General features: G+C 37.8%; 2 protein-coding genes across 2 annotated transcripts; both read left to right on the plus strand.

Annotated features, from left to right (window-relative positions):
• The first annotated feature begins 1,121 nt into the window (after nt 1–1,121).
• LOC107748006 (CMRF35-like molecule 1) lies at nt 1,122–5,390 on the plus strand. The gene is made up of 9 exons (XM_016562652.1): nt 1,122–1,179; nt 1,274–1,606; nt 2,170–2,319; nt 2,502–2,669; nt 3,363–3,653; nt 4,299–4,484; nt 4,607–4,717; nt 4,900–4,973; nt 5,076–5,390. The coding sequence occupies exons 1-9, from the start codon at nt 1,122–1,124 to the stop codon at nt 5,310–5,312; spliced, it is 1,608 nt and encodes a 535-aa protein (XP_016418138.1). The 3' UTR covers nt 5,313–5,390.
• Nucleotides 5,391–6,211: 821 nt separating this feature from the next.
• On the plus strand, nt 6,212–15,951 carry LOC107748001 (NACHT, LRR and PYD domains-containing protein 12-like). Its single transcript, XM_016562649.1, has 10 exons — nt 6,212–6,248; nt 10,312–10,670; nt 11,088–11,129; nt 11,282–13,067; nt 13,714–13,887; nt 13,957–14,132; nt 14,210–14,378; nt 14,450–14,623; nt 14,977–15,023; nt 15,093–15,951. The coding sequence occupies exons 2-10, from the start codon at nt 10,403–10,405 to the stop codon at nt 15,632–15,634; spliced, it is 3,378 nt and encodes a 1,125-aa protein (XP_016418135.1). The 5' UTR covers nt 6,212–6,248; nt 10,312–10,402; the 3' UTR covers nt 15,635–15,951.
• The last annotated feature ends 1,398 nt before the right edge of the window (nt 15,952–17,349 follow it).

Here is a 17,349-nt window from a genome sequence, read left to right on the forward strand (position 1 = left end):
AACTGCTAATCTTCCTTTTCATTATACAAATGTGCCATTAAAATGTATATGCATGTATAAAATTGATATAAGATCAGATAAAAACCATGAACACTGGAGATCATCGACCCTTAGCGCTGAACGTTTAAAATTTCAAAACATTTCGACACAATTATGACGTAACAAAGACTCGTATACTGAAATCAAGTTTCACACTTTGATACATGCTCCAATTCACTGGTTCGAAACAAAGCTAGTTGAAGCTTCCAAAGTGCACGTAACCATATTAAGGACTCAAATACAGGGCTGATAATATATTATACTGCTGTGTGAAAGTATGCCATTGCATTTGGACAGATATATGCCAACTATCGCCTCATCTACAGCCATTTGAGCTTGGACCCTGATGACAGCTATTTGAGGCAATACTGTATTGATGTTCATCCAAGTTTCTTTTGCACAGTTTGGTCTTTTAATCTCATTTTTTCCATAAATGAAAAGGATGGTTTTAAAATAGACTCACCCCTATACCCTGTACTACAAGCATGTTTGTAGGCCTATATAAGTGAAGGTACATGCATCTGTACACTATGGAATAACATTGTCTTTCCTTTTCCAATAAATTCCACATGAAGAGATAATATGCAAATTTAATTAAACAATAATAATAAAGGTAACTTTTAATTCAAAAGTCATATTTGCATGATCAATTAAATTTATAAATAAATAGCTAAAATATGCACTTTGGTAGTATACAATGTCAAAGTAATAATTGGACCATAAGTGCTCACATATGCAATAATTGGACCATAAGTGCTCACATATGCAAAACAAAGTACAATGGATTTGAATGATGCTTGATGTCTCTTGGCTATGATCAGTGTCGGTGACTTGATGAAATATATATTCATTCATGTTCATGTGTGCTTAAAAGTCCTTGATCTCGTCTAAGCACTAGGCTGAATTTATTTGTGTCTGCTAGATTAATATATGTAAATGTACGATTTAATTTACTAAGATAGCAATAGAGGGAGCTCCTGCTGCAGACACTGTATTAGAGAGAGAGAGCGAGAGAGAGAGAGAGATCTTGAGCTTGAGCTCTTCATTAATAGAGACCACCAGCTACACACAGATAAAGCAGAATGATTCAGATCTGTGACGATAAACTCCTCATATTTCACCTGCTGCTCCTCGTGTCAGGTGAGAGTTATCCTGTGTCTCTCTAACAATCTGTCTGTTCTCAATCAGGTCCATGTTTGCACTGAGCGGTTTCTCTCTCTTCATGTTTTTATAGTCTTGGCATGTGAGACGAGTGAGATCTTGACTTTCACTGCACATGAAAGAGGGAAAATTGAAATACAGTGTACATATGAGTCTGGATATGAAGAACAGAAGAAGTATCTCTGCAGAGGAGAATGTCCAATAGTGATTAAAGGCAAAGCTGTTGAATCTGAATCAGCAACTCAAGACGTGAGATTCTCTCTGACTGACAATAAAACAGCCCGGATCTTCACCGTCACCATCACTGATCTGAGAACAGAGGATCAAGGCAAATACTGGTGTGGTGTAAAGACGGGATTTGGAAGTTATGATTATAAGAGAGAGATTTACCTGGAAATTAAACATGGTAAGTCAGAGTATACTGTATGTGTGCTCATATACTGTATATGGTGTAAAACATAATACAAATAATATATACTCAAAATAAATATAAGATAGGTCTGTTTGCGTGTGTGAAAGTACTGTATCATGTGCTGAAAGATGTAGAGAGGCGAGATAACAGAAACCACAGTGTCCTCTGCAGATGGTGAAGAGCAAGTGTTCACACTACACACAACAAAAATACTGACCCGCATCACTTCCTGCAACATGTAGCCTATAAAGAAATGTCAGGGTTAAATCCAGTTACATGTAAGAGAGTCACTTTATCTGTCGGCATTTAGCAATTAAAAAGTACAGGTAGTCTTTAGTGAAAGACAAGTAGCCTTGTAACAGTGTTTGATATTTATTACATGATCACTGTTTGTAAGCAGAGCAGCCAGTGCTGAACAGAGCAAACACATATGAATTACACTAGTACAACACTAACAGTATATAATAAAACAGCTGACACTGAGGATGGAGGACAGTACTGATGTGCAATAATGAGACTCTGAGATACTTAAATCTCTCATTTATGCTCTGATTTAGTGTCCCGAGTGTCTGGTGTGACTGGAGAGCATCTGAAAATCACCTGCCGTTATGAAAGTGAATTAAAGGATAATGTCAAAATCATCTGCAAAGCAAGCAGCACGTCCCTCTGTGAGAAATCAGCTATCAAAGTTTCATCAGAGAAACACAGTAATGGACGATTCTCTCTGAGCGATAGACGAGTGAGATCTTGACTTTCACTGCACATGAAAGAGGGAACGTTGATATACAATGTCCATATGAGTCTAAATATAAGGACGATAAGAAGTATCTCTGCAGAGGAGAATGTCCAATTGGGATTATTAAAGACAAACCTGTTGAATCTGAATCAGCAGCTACAGACGAGAGATTCTCTCTGACTGACAATAAAACAGCCCGGATCTTCACCGTCACCATCACTGATCTGAGAACAGAGGATCAAGGCAAATACTGGTGTGGTGTAAAGACGGGATTTGGAAGTTATGATTATAAGAGAGAGATTTACCTGGAAATTAAACATGGTAAGTCAGAATATACTGTATGTGTGCTCATATATGAACAAACTAATATAACACTAAAATACTCTAAAGTAATATGTCAGAGGTCTGTTTGCGTGTGTGACAGTATTGTATCATGTGCTGAAAGATGCAGAGAGGCGAGATAACAGAAACCACAGTATCCTCTGCAGATGGTGATGAGCGACTGTTCACACCACACACAACAAAAATACTGACCCGCATCACTTCCTGCCACATGACATGCAGTTTCTTTGAGAAGAAATAGTTAATTCAAAAACAGAAAGAATAACTACACAACTCAAACTCTCAGACTTATTTGTTTTTAGTATATATATATATATATATATATAGTGGGTACGGAAAGTATTCAGACCCCCTTAAATTTTTCACTCTTTGTTATATTGCAGCCATTTGCTAAAATCATTTAAGTTAATTTTTTTTCCTCAATGTACACACAGCACCAAGTTTGCGGTATCTCTTGACATTTAGTGATTCTATAGGTCAAGTTCTTTTTCGTTTCACATTCATGACATTATCAGCGTTTGTAAGCAGACGGCCAGTGAAAACAGTGTCAATGAATGTAAAGCAGAAAGAGCTGACATTATTCAGACTAGTTTCTGATTAAACCACCAATAATGGCATTGTACGCACTTGATTATTTTCTTTTTATGCTCTGATTTAGTGTCCCGAGTGTAGAGCATCTGAAAATCACCTGCCGTTATGAAAATGAATTAAAGGATAATGTCAAATTCATCTGCAAAGCAAGTAGCACGTCCTTCTGTGAGAAATCAGCTATCAAAGTTTCATCAGAGAAACACAGTAATGGACGATTCTCTCTGAGCGATAATGCATCTGCAGGAGTTTTTACTGTGACCATCGCTGGTCTGACAGAAGAGGATTCTGGGATATACTGGTGTGCAGCTGTACAGAGAGGACAAGAGCACAAGAACAAGTGGATTTCAGTCACTGATCTGAACATTACTGCAGGTAAGACACAATCAGCCATTTTATATTATAGGGACATAGAAAACGAAATCATATGTTCTTAGTATAGAAGTGGTGAAAATGCTAAACACACAACGCTGGTCACACATAAGCCGCTGAATTTTCACCACAACCTCAACATTAGTGAAGCGTCACTAACAGCTGTGTCAGGGGGAAGTACAAAGTGTCACATGACCTTTTGCCATAGTAAGACCATAGAAATTAAACTCTGTATATTTATTCTGAAATGCATGCTCAGTGAGCCCAGTCTCATGAAAATGCGTATAAATAGTATGCCAAATAAAAACGAAAACTTGTGGTATTGATATGCAAAAATGGACTTTGGCGTGCATATGATACGCATGTGTTAGGCGTGCATATAAAACCCAGTTTTCGCGTACATATGATACGCATCTACCCCACAACCCTAAACCTACCCATCGCGTAGCATATACACGCCAAAGTCCATTTTTGCATATCAATACCACAAGTTTTCGTTTTTATTTGGCGTACTATTTATAAGCACTTTCATGAGATCGGGTTGGCTCATTATATAACATGTATCTTAAATAGTTTCTGTTGTCATCATATCTGGAAATAACTGCATGGGCTGTCATGCATTAAACCCAGTGATGATTTGTGTTTCAGTCACATCAGAGAGGATGTCACCGAAACCAACAACAACAGCTTCATTTCACACCAGCACACCAGCGACAGCAGATACTGCATCCGACAGAACCGTCACATCTTCATCATCATCATCTTCATCATCACCTTCAGTGTTAATGTTTTTTTCATCCACTGCTAATGCAGTGTCACCAAAACCACAAACGGGTGCGATCAGTTCTGTTGCTCAAAGTGTCTGATTTAAATATGCAGAGACATTTGTTTCTCGGGTTTCACATAAAACAGGACATTTAGTGACATTTATTAGATGTTTTTGTCTGTTTTTCAAGGTTTTGCACCAATCATCATGGTGGTGGTCATAGGGATACTGACAGGGTTTGGATTCTCATTGTTCATTTATTTAAGACAAATAAGGAAGGCAAAAGGGCAAAAGGAAGAAGGTAACTGTCTTTCTCACATCAATCTACTTGATATAGAATCATTTTTATTCTCATTTGCCATAAATCTCAGCGTTTTCATAGTCAAACCGGACTTCAGAGTCACAAACTTGCATACTGTGTCAAAAGAAAGGTCTTTAATAGATAATGTGTGACAAATCAAAAAATCTGGTGTCACTAAACAGGAACGCAGCCCAAAGATGTGGTTCATGGCCCAAATAACAATCTGCCCAGTCGAGATACGGGAGAAACTAAAGAAGTGAGCTTCATCATGTGTCTGTCTGAGTTCAGTCTGTATTGAGTAGTGGATTCTAATCAACTTTTCCACTCTTAAACCATTAATTTTTCTTCTTCTCTTCAGGCCACACATACAGTGTACGATTATGAAGACATCAGTAGCTCACTTGATCATCCTGACTATAGTCTGATCCTTCCGGCATTTGCTAAACATGACGCCTCTGTTTATGCTTTAGCACAATTACCCAGCAGCCCCTCTGACATTCTCACTTACTCCAGCATCAAATTTACAGCTGCACATCATTCAGACAGGACTTCTGATGGGCAGGAAACATGCGACTACACAACCGTTAGACCATAAAAGACTGAGGACACTCACGGAGACCAGGTTAAACCTGAATCACACCAAACTGAGAATGCTTCTCACTTACTTTGTGATTTTAAACATGTGGCCTTTACATTATTTTGGATAAGTCAGTATTTGAGACATACGATTGTTTGACGTATGTTTGGCTACATTACTGATTGTCTGTTATTTATTCATACCCACAAGTCCTTTAGTATTACAGTACATAGTGAAGAAATAAATGAGTGGAGAAAAGCAGTGTTGCGGTGCGTTAATAAAAGTTACAATTAAAATCAGAATGAAAAGTAGTGTAACAAAAAGTAACTGACAGGTTGAAATGTCAGTGCGAGCTAATTAATACTTTTGAGATAGTTGCTGTTATCTATGCCCTCCCAGTCTAAATATCAATAATTGTGCAATATACAGTATCTCACAGAAGTGAGTACACCCCTCACATTTTTGTAAATATTTTATTATATCTTTTCATGTGACAACACTGAAGAAATGACACATACATCTCTTTTTTTTTATTTAGACTGATTAAGATATTGCTGTAGTCAGTAATCTCACATATCACTATTATATAAGGTCCCCGTTTCACCAGCCTTTAAAAAGAAGGCATAGCAAGATAAGGCGATATTTATTGTCGAGTAGGCTATTTACTGATGAGTAGCCTTAATTCAGTAGATCCCAATATTGCTCTGCAGTCTCACCATTAAATCTCTGTTAAAAACTACTAATGAATAAAATGCCCTGCTCAATGTATATGCACAGTTTAATATACTTAATATTTGACTCTATTTTCGATGCGCACCCAAACAATATGACAATGGGATACCGTCGCCCCCTGCAGGTCGAAAGCGAAAGCGCAGTTCTTGACGGGATGTCCTGTCAGAAAGGGGCTTGTGGGAGGACACGATTTAAAGGAAGCACCAGAGAGCTGCGAGACAGGTACCGCGTGTTTATTATTTCCTAACTTGTTTGTAACTTTTATCACTAATACATGTTAGAACCAATAGGCCTAACTATAATGCTTATTAGAACCAAAGCCTTTTTTTTTTCTTTTTCTTTTTTTTTCATCTGGCTAGCGTTATGCCACACGTTTAAAATTACTAAACGCAATAAATAATTTTAATACATTGTAAATATGTATAATTGAAATAATTGATAACTTGTTTGTGATTCACCCAAGGCTCCTTTTCCGTGAATTTAACCGTTCACGAACAGTAGCCTACACAACAAGAACGATAACAATACAATAAAAAATAAAAAAAACTCTAAAAATTACAAACTACACACCTCAGCTATAACGACACGGCGTAGAAGATCGATAACGTTGGAATCAGTTTTAGAACGATTTGTTTTCCAGTTGATTACCTGCAAAAAAAACAAAAAAAAAACTCGTCAAAGCGCTCTGCAGTTGTTCACAGAACTTAACGGAAGGTCGCCAAGAATAAACATCGTCCGTTGGTGTCAACGTTAATATAGTTATGATCATATTTATCGCTTTATGTTTGTATGCTTTATGTTTGTAGCTACTCAACAGAAAGTAAATCAAGTCTGGTTGTGTTTAGGATTATTAAAAGTGCATACTACATGATTTTATTAGATATAAAAAATATGAAATTATTTTAAGTCAAACCCAACTTGTCATATATCGTTTCTCATCTGATCTTATCCACCTTTTCTAGTAAGTGCGGGCACAGCCGTTTGTACATTTAATGTGTCTGGCTTCCGGTCTCTTCCAGCTATTTTTATCTGTACATAACAGCTTGTGTTGCTGCTTTACAAACTGGTGTCTCTTGCCATGTTATTGTAATGTATTATCTTAAATGAACGCATTTTGGTTTGTAGTGCAAACAGTTTTACCATGCATTTACTGGGTCACTCCTGGGATTCTGAGTTTTTAAAGTGGTATTTACCAAATTCAGTTGTTCAAAGCTTTTCACAATACTTTGGTATGCCTGTTATAATGAATAAAAATAATTATTGCATTTTATTTTTTTAACATAAAGTGATGTCTTATATCTTAAACCAAGCATATCGTCATGTCCCTGAGGCACTTCACTGAATTAGTACTTTGAAAATTATTAACAAAATGTGCATAGTGTCTGTGATTTTTGGCAAAAATATAAGCATTTATTTGTGTTCCTTTCCTGTGAAAAATACTTTTCTAAAAATAAAAAAAAACCACTTTAAAGTTATGTCCCTTAGTCTGAACTCAATCCTGTCACACTAACTATTCTGTACCCATAATAATTTAGACTCTGCTCATATGTGACATAATTGACCAGAAATTACATCATTCAGCTTTCTTTAATAGTGGTACAGAAAATGGTCAGTAGTATCATACTTTTTATTCATATTTTTGAGGCATGTTATAGTCAGGGAGGGTACTGTCAAGCTTAACAACTCAACCCCGTCACATAAAATTAAGATGGAAAATCATTATTTTTCAACATTTTATTTAATACATAAATATATACAATGTACTTATTTTATTGCTGCCATATATGGTCTACTGTTCTACACTACATGAGGAGCAGTGGCCATTTTGAGTGAAAAACCACAACCCCGTCACAAATATATATGTATTTCTCATTGTTACAGGGTTGTAAACTTGTGACAGGGTTGAGTTATTTACTTCATTTATTAATATTTATAATTTTAATAACATGATATATAAAATAGTCATGGTTTCAGTAAATATATACTTACCAAAACCATGACAACTCATATTTTTGTTATAAATAGAATGTTTGATGTAATATGTCCGCTTAAACTTTGACAAGCATCATACATCAGCAATTGCACCCACATTTACAGCAGAAAGGCAATGTTGGCCATGCAGATATGTTGACCCAGAAACAAGGGGACAATATGAGAGAGAAACATAGATAATTTATTTGTCCTCAGAGAGGAAATTCATTTTCACAGAGGGTGCGTATATAACACAAAAACAGCAGCACATTACATATAAACTTGTCACAGTAAAATGAAAAACAATCACGTCAAAAAATAAATAAATACATAAATAATAAAATAAAATAAAATAAATAAACAACAAATGCAAGAGTGTAATATGATAGATGATTTCTTATGTCAAGTCAAGTCACCTTTATTTATATAGCGCTTTTAACAATACAGATTGTGTCAAAGCAGCTTTACAGTATTAAATAGGAAAATAGTGATATTCAATAAATAGTAATAGTCAATAATGCAAAATGACAATAGTAAACACTCAATTTTCAGTTAAAGGCAGTTCATCATTGAATTCAGTGATGTCATCATCCAGCTCAGTTCAGTTTAAATAGTATCTGTGCAATCAAGTCGACGATATCGCTGGAAATTAAGTGTCCCCGGCTAAGCAAGCCAGAGGCGACAGCGGCAAGGAACCAACTACATCGGTGACAGAATGGAGAAAAAACCAGGCTCAGTCGGGGGGCCAGTTCTCCTCTGGCCAGACGAACCAGCAGGTTGATCTATGCTGCAGCAAAGTCACATTGTGCGGAGGACTTGTCTGGTTCCTGTGGTCTTGTCCCGATGGCCGTCTAGGAGACAAGGTCTTCACTGGGGATCTGTGTCTGGGGCTCATCTAGTTGTCCTGATCTCCGCTGACATTCAGGGCAACAGTAACTAAACCACATATAGCTGTATGAGCAAAACTACTATAGTTAGTCTTCCTACACATAGGTAACCTATACCTACGGCCAGATGGAAGGGGAATGAAATACTGATGGAGTGGGTGATCTGGATCATTTATGATTATGTGCTTTCCAAATCATAGTTGAAGTGACCAAAACCGAAAATTAAAATTGAAAGCAATGTATCCCTTCCAATGTGTTACAGTCTTCAACCCCGTCATACCTTGTCACACCTTATATTAAACCTCTAAATTAAATTTTTTTTTTTTTTTTACAAAAATAGCGACAGACGCACAATTGGTGTATGTTAGCTTCAGTCCTGAAAAATATGAAAATTATGATAAATGTGACATTTGTTATTATTAAATTACTTGAGGGGCAAATGGGCAGTAGTTAGATGTTTGTTTTATTGTAAGTTCTGTGTAAAATCCTTTTTAAACCAATCACATTTTGTCCGTTACGGGGTTGAGAAAAAAAGTGTCAAAGTGGGGTGGGGGGGGGGGGGGTGACCTAAAATAATAGAAGGTCATTAATGCCTGAGGTGGGAAAATATGATTTTTTTGGGAGGTTTGATATGTGCCTATGATGTGGGCTATTTAGAAAATGAATCATATGTAGTTGAAAAAATTTATATTCCAAGTTGAAATGTTACCGAATCCAAAGAATGACAGATCACAATGCAAGCAGGATGCCTCGTGTTACGGTCGTCACGATCGCAGTGACAGCATCCAGGATCAACACTGTTCATGTACCGCACTGTACGGTTAAATTAATTTACAGTTAACCAGTTTAATATGGAGAGTCACTGAAATGTAGATCTTCGTTTTTGTGTTTTTGACCTACACTGTACATGACGTGAGAACAGTCCACTATTTAGGTTTGTATGTTAGCATGGACTCATTAACGTTAACATTAACTAGTTTTAGCCAGAGATACCTTGCTAAAGCACAAGATGACATTAACGTTCTGCTTGAGCAGACGAAAATTGTAACTTGATGAGAGTGTGACACCTAGAAAACGAACGTTTTTGTCTTCATTGGGATTGGGGTTGAATGCTTAAGGACATTTTGCTCTGTTTTGTTTGGGTTTAGGAAATGTAATAAAATAAATTCCATTGCCCATCCTCTCGGGATACCTGCAATCAGTGTTATAAGTACCCCAGGCACATCGTTTTTCCATTTTTGTAGCATAAACACCATAAAAACGATGTGAGCTTCTGATCTTCCAATGTTTCTCTATGGCACTGAAACCTAAAGATGTCTGAGTTTCGCTCCCCATACAACTGATACTCAACTGCCATTGGCTCATCTGTGGTCAAGGGGAGGGGCTTATTGATAGGTCAGTTCATCATTCTTCTCATTATTTTACAGTGGCTAATGATCCGGAGGTCTTGCACATTACCAGAAAACAGCTTACTACCCCATTGAAAAATAAGGTGGATACAAGACCCAGGTAGACAAGATGTCGTCTGTTCCAGAGCAGTTTCTGGAAGCAGTGGATGAGTTGGATAAAAACAAACCAAAGAGACTAAAAAGTGAAGTTACGGCTTATGAACTGGAGAAGGCAGATGGAGAGGATGGGTCAATACAGACGATCAGCCCCTCTCAAACTTCAGTCAGTGTTGATCTGAATGCTAAAGCAGGTGCAACTGTAATCGCTCCTGTACTCACTGGAAATGTCATCCGAGGCCCAGTAATCATCAGCTTCAACTCAGCCACTGGTGCTGTCGGTAAGATCATACCACTGTAATATGGTTAACATCAGAGTTGCCAAATTTGCTCATTATCAGCCACCCCGGGCTTTTTTTTATTCCCTTATAGATTTCGGTAGTCACAGGATTTATTTTTCCCCTATATACAGTTTTTCAACACTTGGTTTAATTTAAATTATTTTGTTTCATTTTTCAACAAATTGTTTTGAATATATTTTTTCCCCAAATTCCCAAAGGGTCACTTACTTTGGGATGTAATTTTTGAGACCAAGTTGCTTATTTCTCTAGCAAATGTGCTGTAATGTGTTACAACCACCAAATAGTTTGCAAGGTTTGAATAAATATGCTTTGCTACCACTTCAGTAGCTAAACGATTTGTGTTTAATACTGTATATGTGTATTTTTCTGGCTTTTTTTCTGATGCTTACTCAAAAGGGCCCCAAAATCCACCCGAAGGACAGATGTCTCAGAAACAAGGTACAGAAACAATAGCCACTTCTTCATTCAGTTTATAATTCTAATACATTGTATTTAGATCCATTTTTAAATGTCTAAAAGTTATGTTTCCCAACATATCAGTGATTTTAGGCAGAAATCACAACAGTTCTTGTGTTTTTGATTTATTCTAGAGGACGACATCTTGCAAAAAATCATGGAAAGTCACAAACACAACATGAAGGCCAAAACGGGACGTGTGTTTGAGGGCAAAAAGGAGAACAAAACACACCTCAGCAAAGTGTACACTGAACTCTTCATCACTGAAGGGGACATTACAGACGTCTATGATGAACATGAGGTTCTGAAGTTTGACCGAGCCTTGAAAACGCCCAAATTTGAGGACACACCGATCGACTGCAATGACATATTCTGTTTACTGAAGCAAAAGGAGGAGGGAAACATTGTGCTGACCAAAGGCATCGCTGGCATCGGAAAGACGTTCTCCGTGCACAAGTTCATCCTGGACTGGGCCGAAGGAAAAGCCAATCGGAATGTGGACTGTGTGTTTCTGCTGCCATTCAGAGAGATGAACTTGATTAAAGATTATAAAGAGATCAGTCTCCACGAGCTTCTGTTGGAATTTTATCCTGATTTGAATGATGTGGAAAACACCAAGTTTTATAAAAAATGCAAACTGGCATTTATCTTTGACGGACTTGACGAGAGTCGCCTGGAATTGGATTTTGATTGTAAATTAGTCAAATGTGTCAATGCGCGGTCATCTGTTGATGTTTTATTTACAAGCCTAGTTATAGGCAAACTGCTTCCATCGGCTCTCATCTGGGTGACGTCACGACCGGCAGCGGCCAATCTGATCCCTCCTGAGTACGTAGGATTGTTTACGGAGGTGCGCGGATTCACCGACCAGCAGAAAGAGGAGTATTTTAGAAAACGGATCGTAGATGAAGCTCAGGCCTCCAGTATAATCTCACACATCAGGACGTCTCGTAGTCTCTACATCATGTGCCACATTCCCGTCTTCTGCTGGATCACTGCCACCGTTCTTCAGGACATTCTTGTCAGAAACGATGGGCAGGACATTCCTTCGACCCTCACCGAAATGTACATCCACTTCCTTCTGATACAGATGAACATGAAGAACCAGAAGTATGAGAAGAAACAGGAAAGAGATCGCACAAAGCTTTTGAGTTCAAACAAAGACATGATCTCCAAGTTGGCTAAACTGGCGTTCGAACAGCTGAAGGAGGATAACGTCATGTTCTATGAGAAGGATCTGAAAGCGTGCGGCATCAATGAAAGCGAGGATTCCACAGGATTGTGCACTGAAATCTTCAAGAAAGACTCTGTTCTGCATGAGATGAAGGTGTATTACTTCATACATTTGAGTGTGCAGGAGTTTCTGGCCGCGTTGCACGTGTTCCTCTGCTATTTGAAGCTGGACATGGACGAGCTGACTTTCTTCCTGGAGAATTCGCGTCCAAATAAGAAAGAACTGCTGTACGTTCTGCTTAGGAAGGCGATCGATAAAACAAAGGAGAGTGACCGAGGGCATTTCGATCTCTTTTTGCGGTTCTTGCTGGGTATTTCTCTGGAGTCCAATCAGAAACTCCTCATCGGCTTGCTGGACGAAACGCTGAACAGTAAAAACTGCATCAATAAAACCATCCAATACATCAAACAACTGCAAAACAATGACAAGTGCCCAAATAAATCCATCAACCACTTCTTCTGCATCCTGGAACTGCAGGACAGAACCCTGTACCAACAAATCATGAAATATCTGAGGTCAGAGAGCGGCCAGCCGAAAGCAGTGTCTAACTCCAACTGCTCAGCACTGGTCTATGTGCTTCTGATGTCAGGCGAGGTGCTGGATGACTTCGACCCGAAGATGTTCAACAAAACATATGCAGGATGCAGGAGACTCGTCCCAGCCGTGAGATGCTGCAGAAAAGCCCAGTAAGTATGAAAACTCTGATTTCCCCCCATTTTTTTAAACTGCATATTCTGTTTTACTTTTTCCCAAATTTAATTTGCATTTTTTTCATCATATTATTTTTATAAAAAGTTCCCCAGTTTGTTAGTTTTTCTCCAAAACCTGTTTTACTTTTTCAACATAATCTGTTTTTCCCCCTATTTGTGTTTCTGTTTTATTTTTTCATGATTCCAATTCAATTTGAGTAATCAAAAGCATGTTTAAGCAAATTAATTAATACAACTTTATGAATGAAATTCAAACTTTTTGTTAATTTTGTATGACAGTGATGCTGTAAAAATGCAGTGTAAGTCTGTATTTTTTCTTTTTTTAAATTTACAAAAGTTTGTGAAGCATAGTTTTTAAATACATAGTTTTTTAGGTTTTAGGTTTGTTGCGTTACATTTATAAAAAAGATGCAGCTTTGTTCTGTTGTTAAAATAATGTACAGGTCTGATACTGTAAACTCTTCATGACTTGCAAGTAATTACACTTTTTGTAGAGTTCCAACATTTTTGTGCTGTATATTGCATTATCTTTTTATATTATTTTGCTTTATTCAGATCTATTTTTTGAAACTGTGTAGAGGTGAGCTCTTTATGACTAGCTAACATCTTGCCATCTTTCCAGGTTTTCAGACTGTGGACTGACACAACAGTGCTGTGAAACAGTGGCTGTGGCTCTTCAGCTAGAGGACTGTCCTCTGAGTGAACTGGACCTGAGTCACAATTACAGCATCGAGGAGGGGGTGAAGATGCTTTCTGCTGGACTGAAGAGCCCACACTGCCATCTGGAGACACTCAGGTCATTAGCGTTTCCATTTCTGTGTGAACACGCTGTCTGAAATGTATTGCTGATATTGTACTTGTTCAGGTTGGCCTGGTGTCATTTCGACCAGGAGAGCTGTGTGGAGCTGGTCTCTGCTCTCAAGAACATCTCACATCGTCTAAGAGAGCTTGACCTCAGTGGCAATGACCTGCAGGACTCTGGACTCCATAAGCTCCTTAATGAGATGGAAAATACAGACAGAAAACTTCAGGTTCTGAGGAAAGTATTGATGATATTTAGCATCAACCACACTGTATGAGGCAGATGAATGACTGTTATGGAATGCTTTCCTGCAGGGTGAGCTGGTGTAACCTCACTGCGAAGAGTTGTGAGCACCTTCCCTTGGTCCTCAGTTCAGATTCGCCCCTGAGAGAGCTGGATCTGAGTAACAATGACCTGCAGGATTCAGGAGTGAAGCTGCTCTCTGATGCACTGAAGAGTCCAAACTGTCAGCTGCAGATACTGAGGTAAAACTAAGAGCTTTAGTTTATTTCTTTTAGAAATGTATTTTTTTCTCATTTGTTTTGTCAATCTGTAGGTTGTCCGGCTGTATGGTGACAGAGGAAGGCTGTGGTTATTTGTCTTCAGCTCTGAGTTCAAACCCCTCACACCTGAGAGAGCTGGATCTGAGCTACAATCACCCAGGACCATCAGGAGTCCAGCTGCTCAAACACAAACTGGAGGATCCCAACTATAAACTGCAGATACTCAAGTATGTCTTGTGGGTCAATGGTGTGGCATTCGTTTTTTGAATGGTCTTGTGTTCACAGACAATGACTTACAGAATCACTTACTTCTTTAAGTTAAAGAAGAATGGTTAATTTTTTATGAAATCTAGCTGTAGAGCTGCTTTGAATCAAGACAAAACATTAGTCATAAAGTCAATGTTGTTTTAGCGACATACAGGCAGCAATTATACATTTGTGCAGATACTTTTATCCAAAGCAACATTTAATACCTGGTTCATTTATTCAGTTCATTCATTCCCTGTAAATCAAACCCATGTCCTTTTGTTATTATTTGCTTTCATTCTATTAACCTCTTCTTCTTCATTGATTTCTACAGAACTGAGCCTATGGGTGAACACTTCATCAAAGCAGGGATAAGGAAGTGTAAGTTTCTTACTCTCCATCTCTCTGTCTCTCTCTGAGGCACTAACGGATGTGTTTTCTGTCTCACAGATGCATGCAATCTCACGCTGGATCCAAACACAGCTCACGATCAGTTGTGTCTCTCCAATGGAGACAGAACAGCAGCATATGTAATGCAGAAGCAGCCATATCCAGATCATCCAGAGAGATTTGAATCTGTCCAACAAGTGCTGTCTAGAGAGAGCCTGTCTGGCCGCTGTTACTGGGAGGCCGAATGGACGGGTCCGGAGGGGACGGTTGGGGTGACATACAAAACCATCCTGAGGAAAAGTGATGATCTTTGTATAGTAGAGGCCACCGGTCAGCTTGGAAATAATAGTGTGTCATGGAACATTACCTTTGCATCTTTCCCATATGTTTCTCACGCTGAAGAAGACATTAATATAAAGGCTTCATCCTCTTGTTCATCTAAAAGAGTGGGTGTGTATGTGGACACGACGGCTGGCGTTTTGTCCTTCTACAGCGTCTCTGACACACTCACACACTTGTACACCTTCCTCGCGGCTTTTAAAGATCCTCTCTATGCAGCATTCAAGGTGGACAGTGGCTCTGTGTCCTTTTGTCAGATATAACCTAAAAGTCTCTTTATCCTAACATTATGTGCACATTTATTGCCATCTTGTTTTGCCCTGTGTGAAAACATAAAATCTCATTTGAATTTAAGCAGGTAAAATGCAAAGGTTTCACATTTTACTGTAAATAACAACCCAACCACATTTTAGAAATGACTTGATGATTTGCCTTTTTAGATATGCAAAAGCTGACTTTTTTATTAAAACGCTTTATTGCGTTATGAAATTTTCTCTGAGCTTAAAGTCTCATTTGTTCACTTTGTTAACCTAGATGATGCCTATATAGATACTTTGTCGGTAAAGTAAATCACATAGCTGTAGGAGATTATCAATTTATATACAGTAAATACACAAACATTGTGAAATTATTTGCATTAACATGGAAAAAAAACGTATTTACTTTGAGATCTGAAAATCAATAACTAAATAGGGTGGCCATATGTACTGTTCATACGGGACACGTCCTGGCCAGGATTTTTATATTGCCTAAAACATCCAAAGTAGTTTGACCAATAACCAATGCAGGTATTGTATATAATCGACCAATCGTGGCGCGTGAGATCTTCAGAGAACGATCAAAGTGATGCAAATACGCGCACGTGTTTGTTCGTACAACGATCGATCTGCACAGTGCAAACAGCCAAAACCTGGATATTTTAGGCAATATAGAAATCCTGGCAAGGACGCGTCCTGTAAAAATGGCCCATATGGTCACCCTAGTTTTACTACACATAAAACCAAAAAACCATGGTTATCGTAGTTAAACCATGGAAACCACAAATGAACCATGATTTTGCTACACTAACCATAGTTTAACCATGGCATGTGTATTAATCAATCTGCCCAAAAAAAACATGGTTACTACACTTTTACTATAAAAAAAAAAAAAATGTAATTTAGTTGTAACTATGGATTACGTTGACACAGGTTTTCACGATGATGTACCTGAGAGACAACCAATTTCACAGTAAATGATCAAATTTTCAGCAGTAAGAAAACAAGTGTTTTAAAGCTTGCTGTTTTGTAGAACATCACAGTTATATGTGATATGATATGTGATAATAGTAAGGCCTGTTGATAAGGAGTATGTGTTATTTAAAAAAAATATAATATTTTCAGAATGACATATGTATATATATTTTTCAAACCTAGTCTGTGGGGGAAAACGCCCTCAGGGGGCATGGCTTAATTACTGTAGTTTTTCTGTTCTGAACATCAAATCCTTTGTTTTTCCATCAAATGTATTCTAACTAGTTGGTTGAATAAAAATATTGGGACTTATTTAAAAATTACCTCAAGTTAGCATCAGGTAGCTAGTTAGCTAGCCAGTTGGCATCAGCTAACAATATTTTTCAAAAAGGCTATTATAATTTTGTAATTCATAATTATTGATTATATTCTTTTTCATTTGAAGGTAAAACAGCCTGTACTCTGATTTTGCTGTAAATGTATAAAGCAAATTGTTTTGTGAGACTGGGGGCATTTTACCTCACCTGTGAAGCAAGACGCCCCCTTGGTACAAATTACATTTTTGTTAAAAATCTAATAAATCTACACATCTGGAAACACGTGAACACTGAGCAGTGTGGGGAATTTGCTGTGAATTATTACATAAATCTTACCCGTTGCATTCATGTATGACTGATGGATATGAATCACATTAAGTTTATTGATTTGTTTATGTTAAAACGATGTAATCTAAATGGATGGAAAAT

Source organism: Sinocyclocheilus rhinocerous, unplaced genomic scaffold, assembly GCF_001515625.1.
Source record: "Sinocyclocheilus rhinocerous isolate Xijiao unplaced genomic scaffold, SAMN03320098_v1.1 scaffold4486, whole genome shotgun sequence".
Lineage (NCBI taxonomy): Eukaryota > Metazoa > Chordata > Actinopteri > Cypriniformes > Cyprinidae > Sinocyclocheilus > Sinocyclocheilus rhinocerous.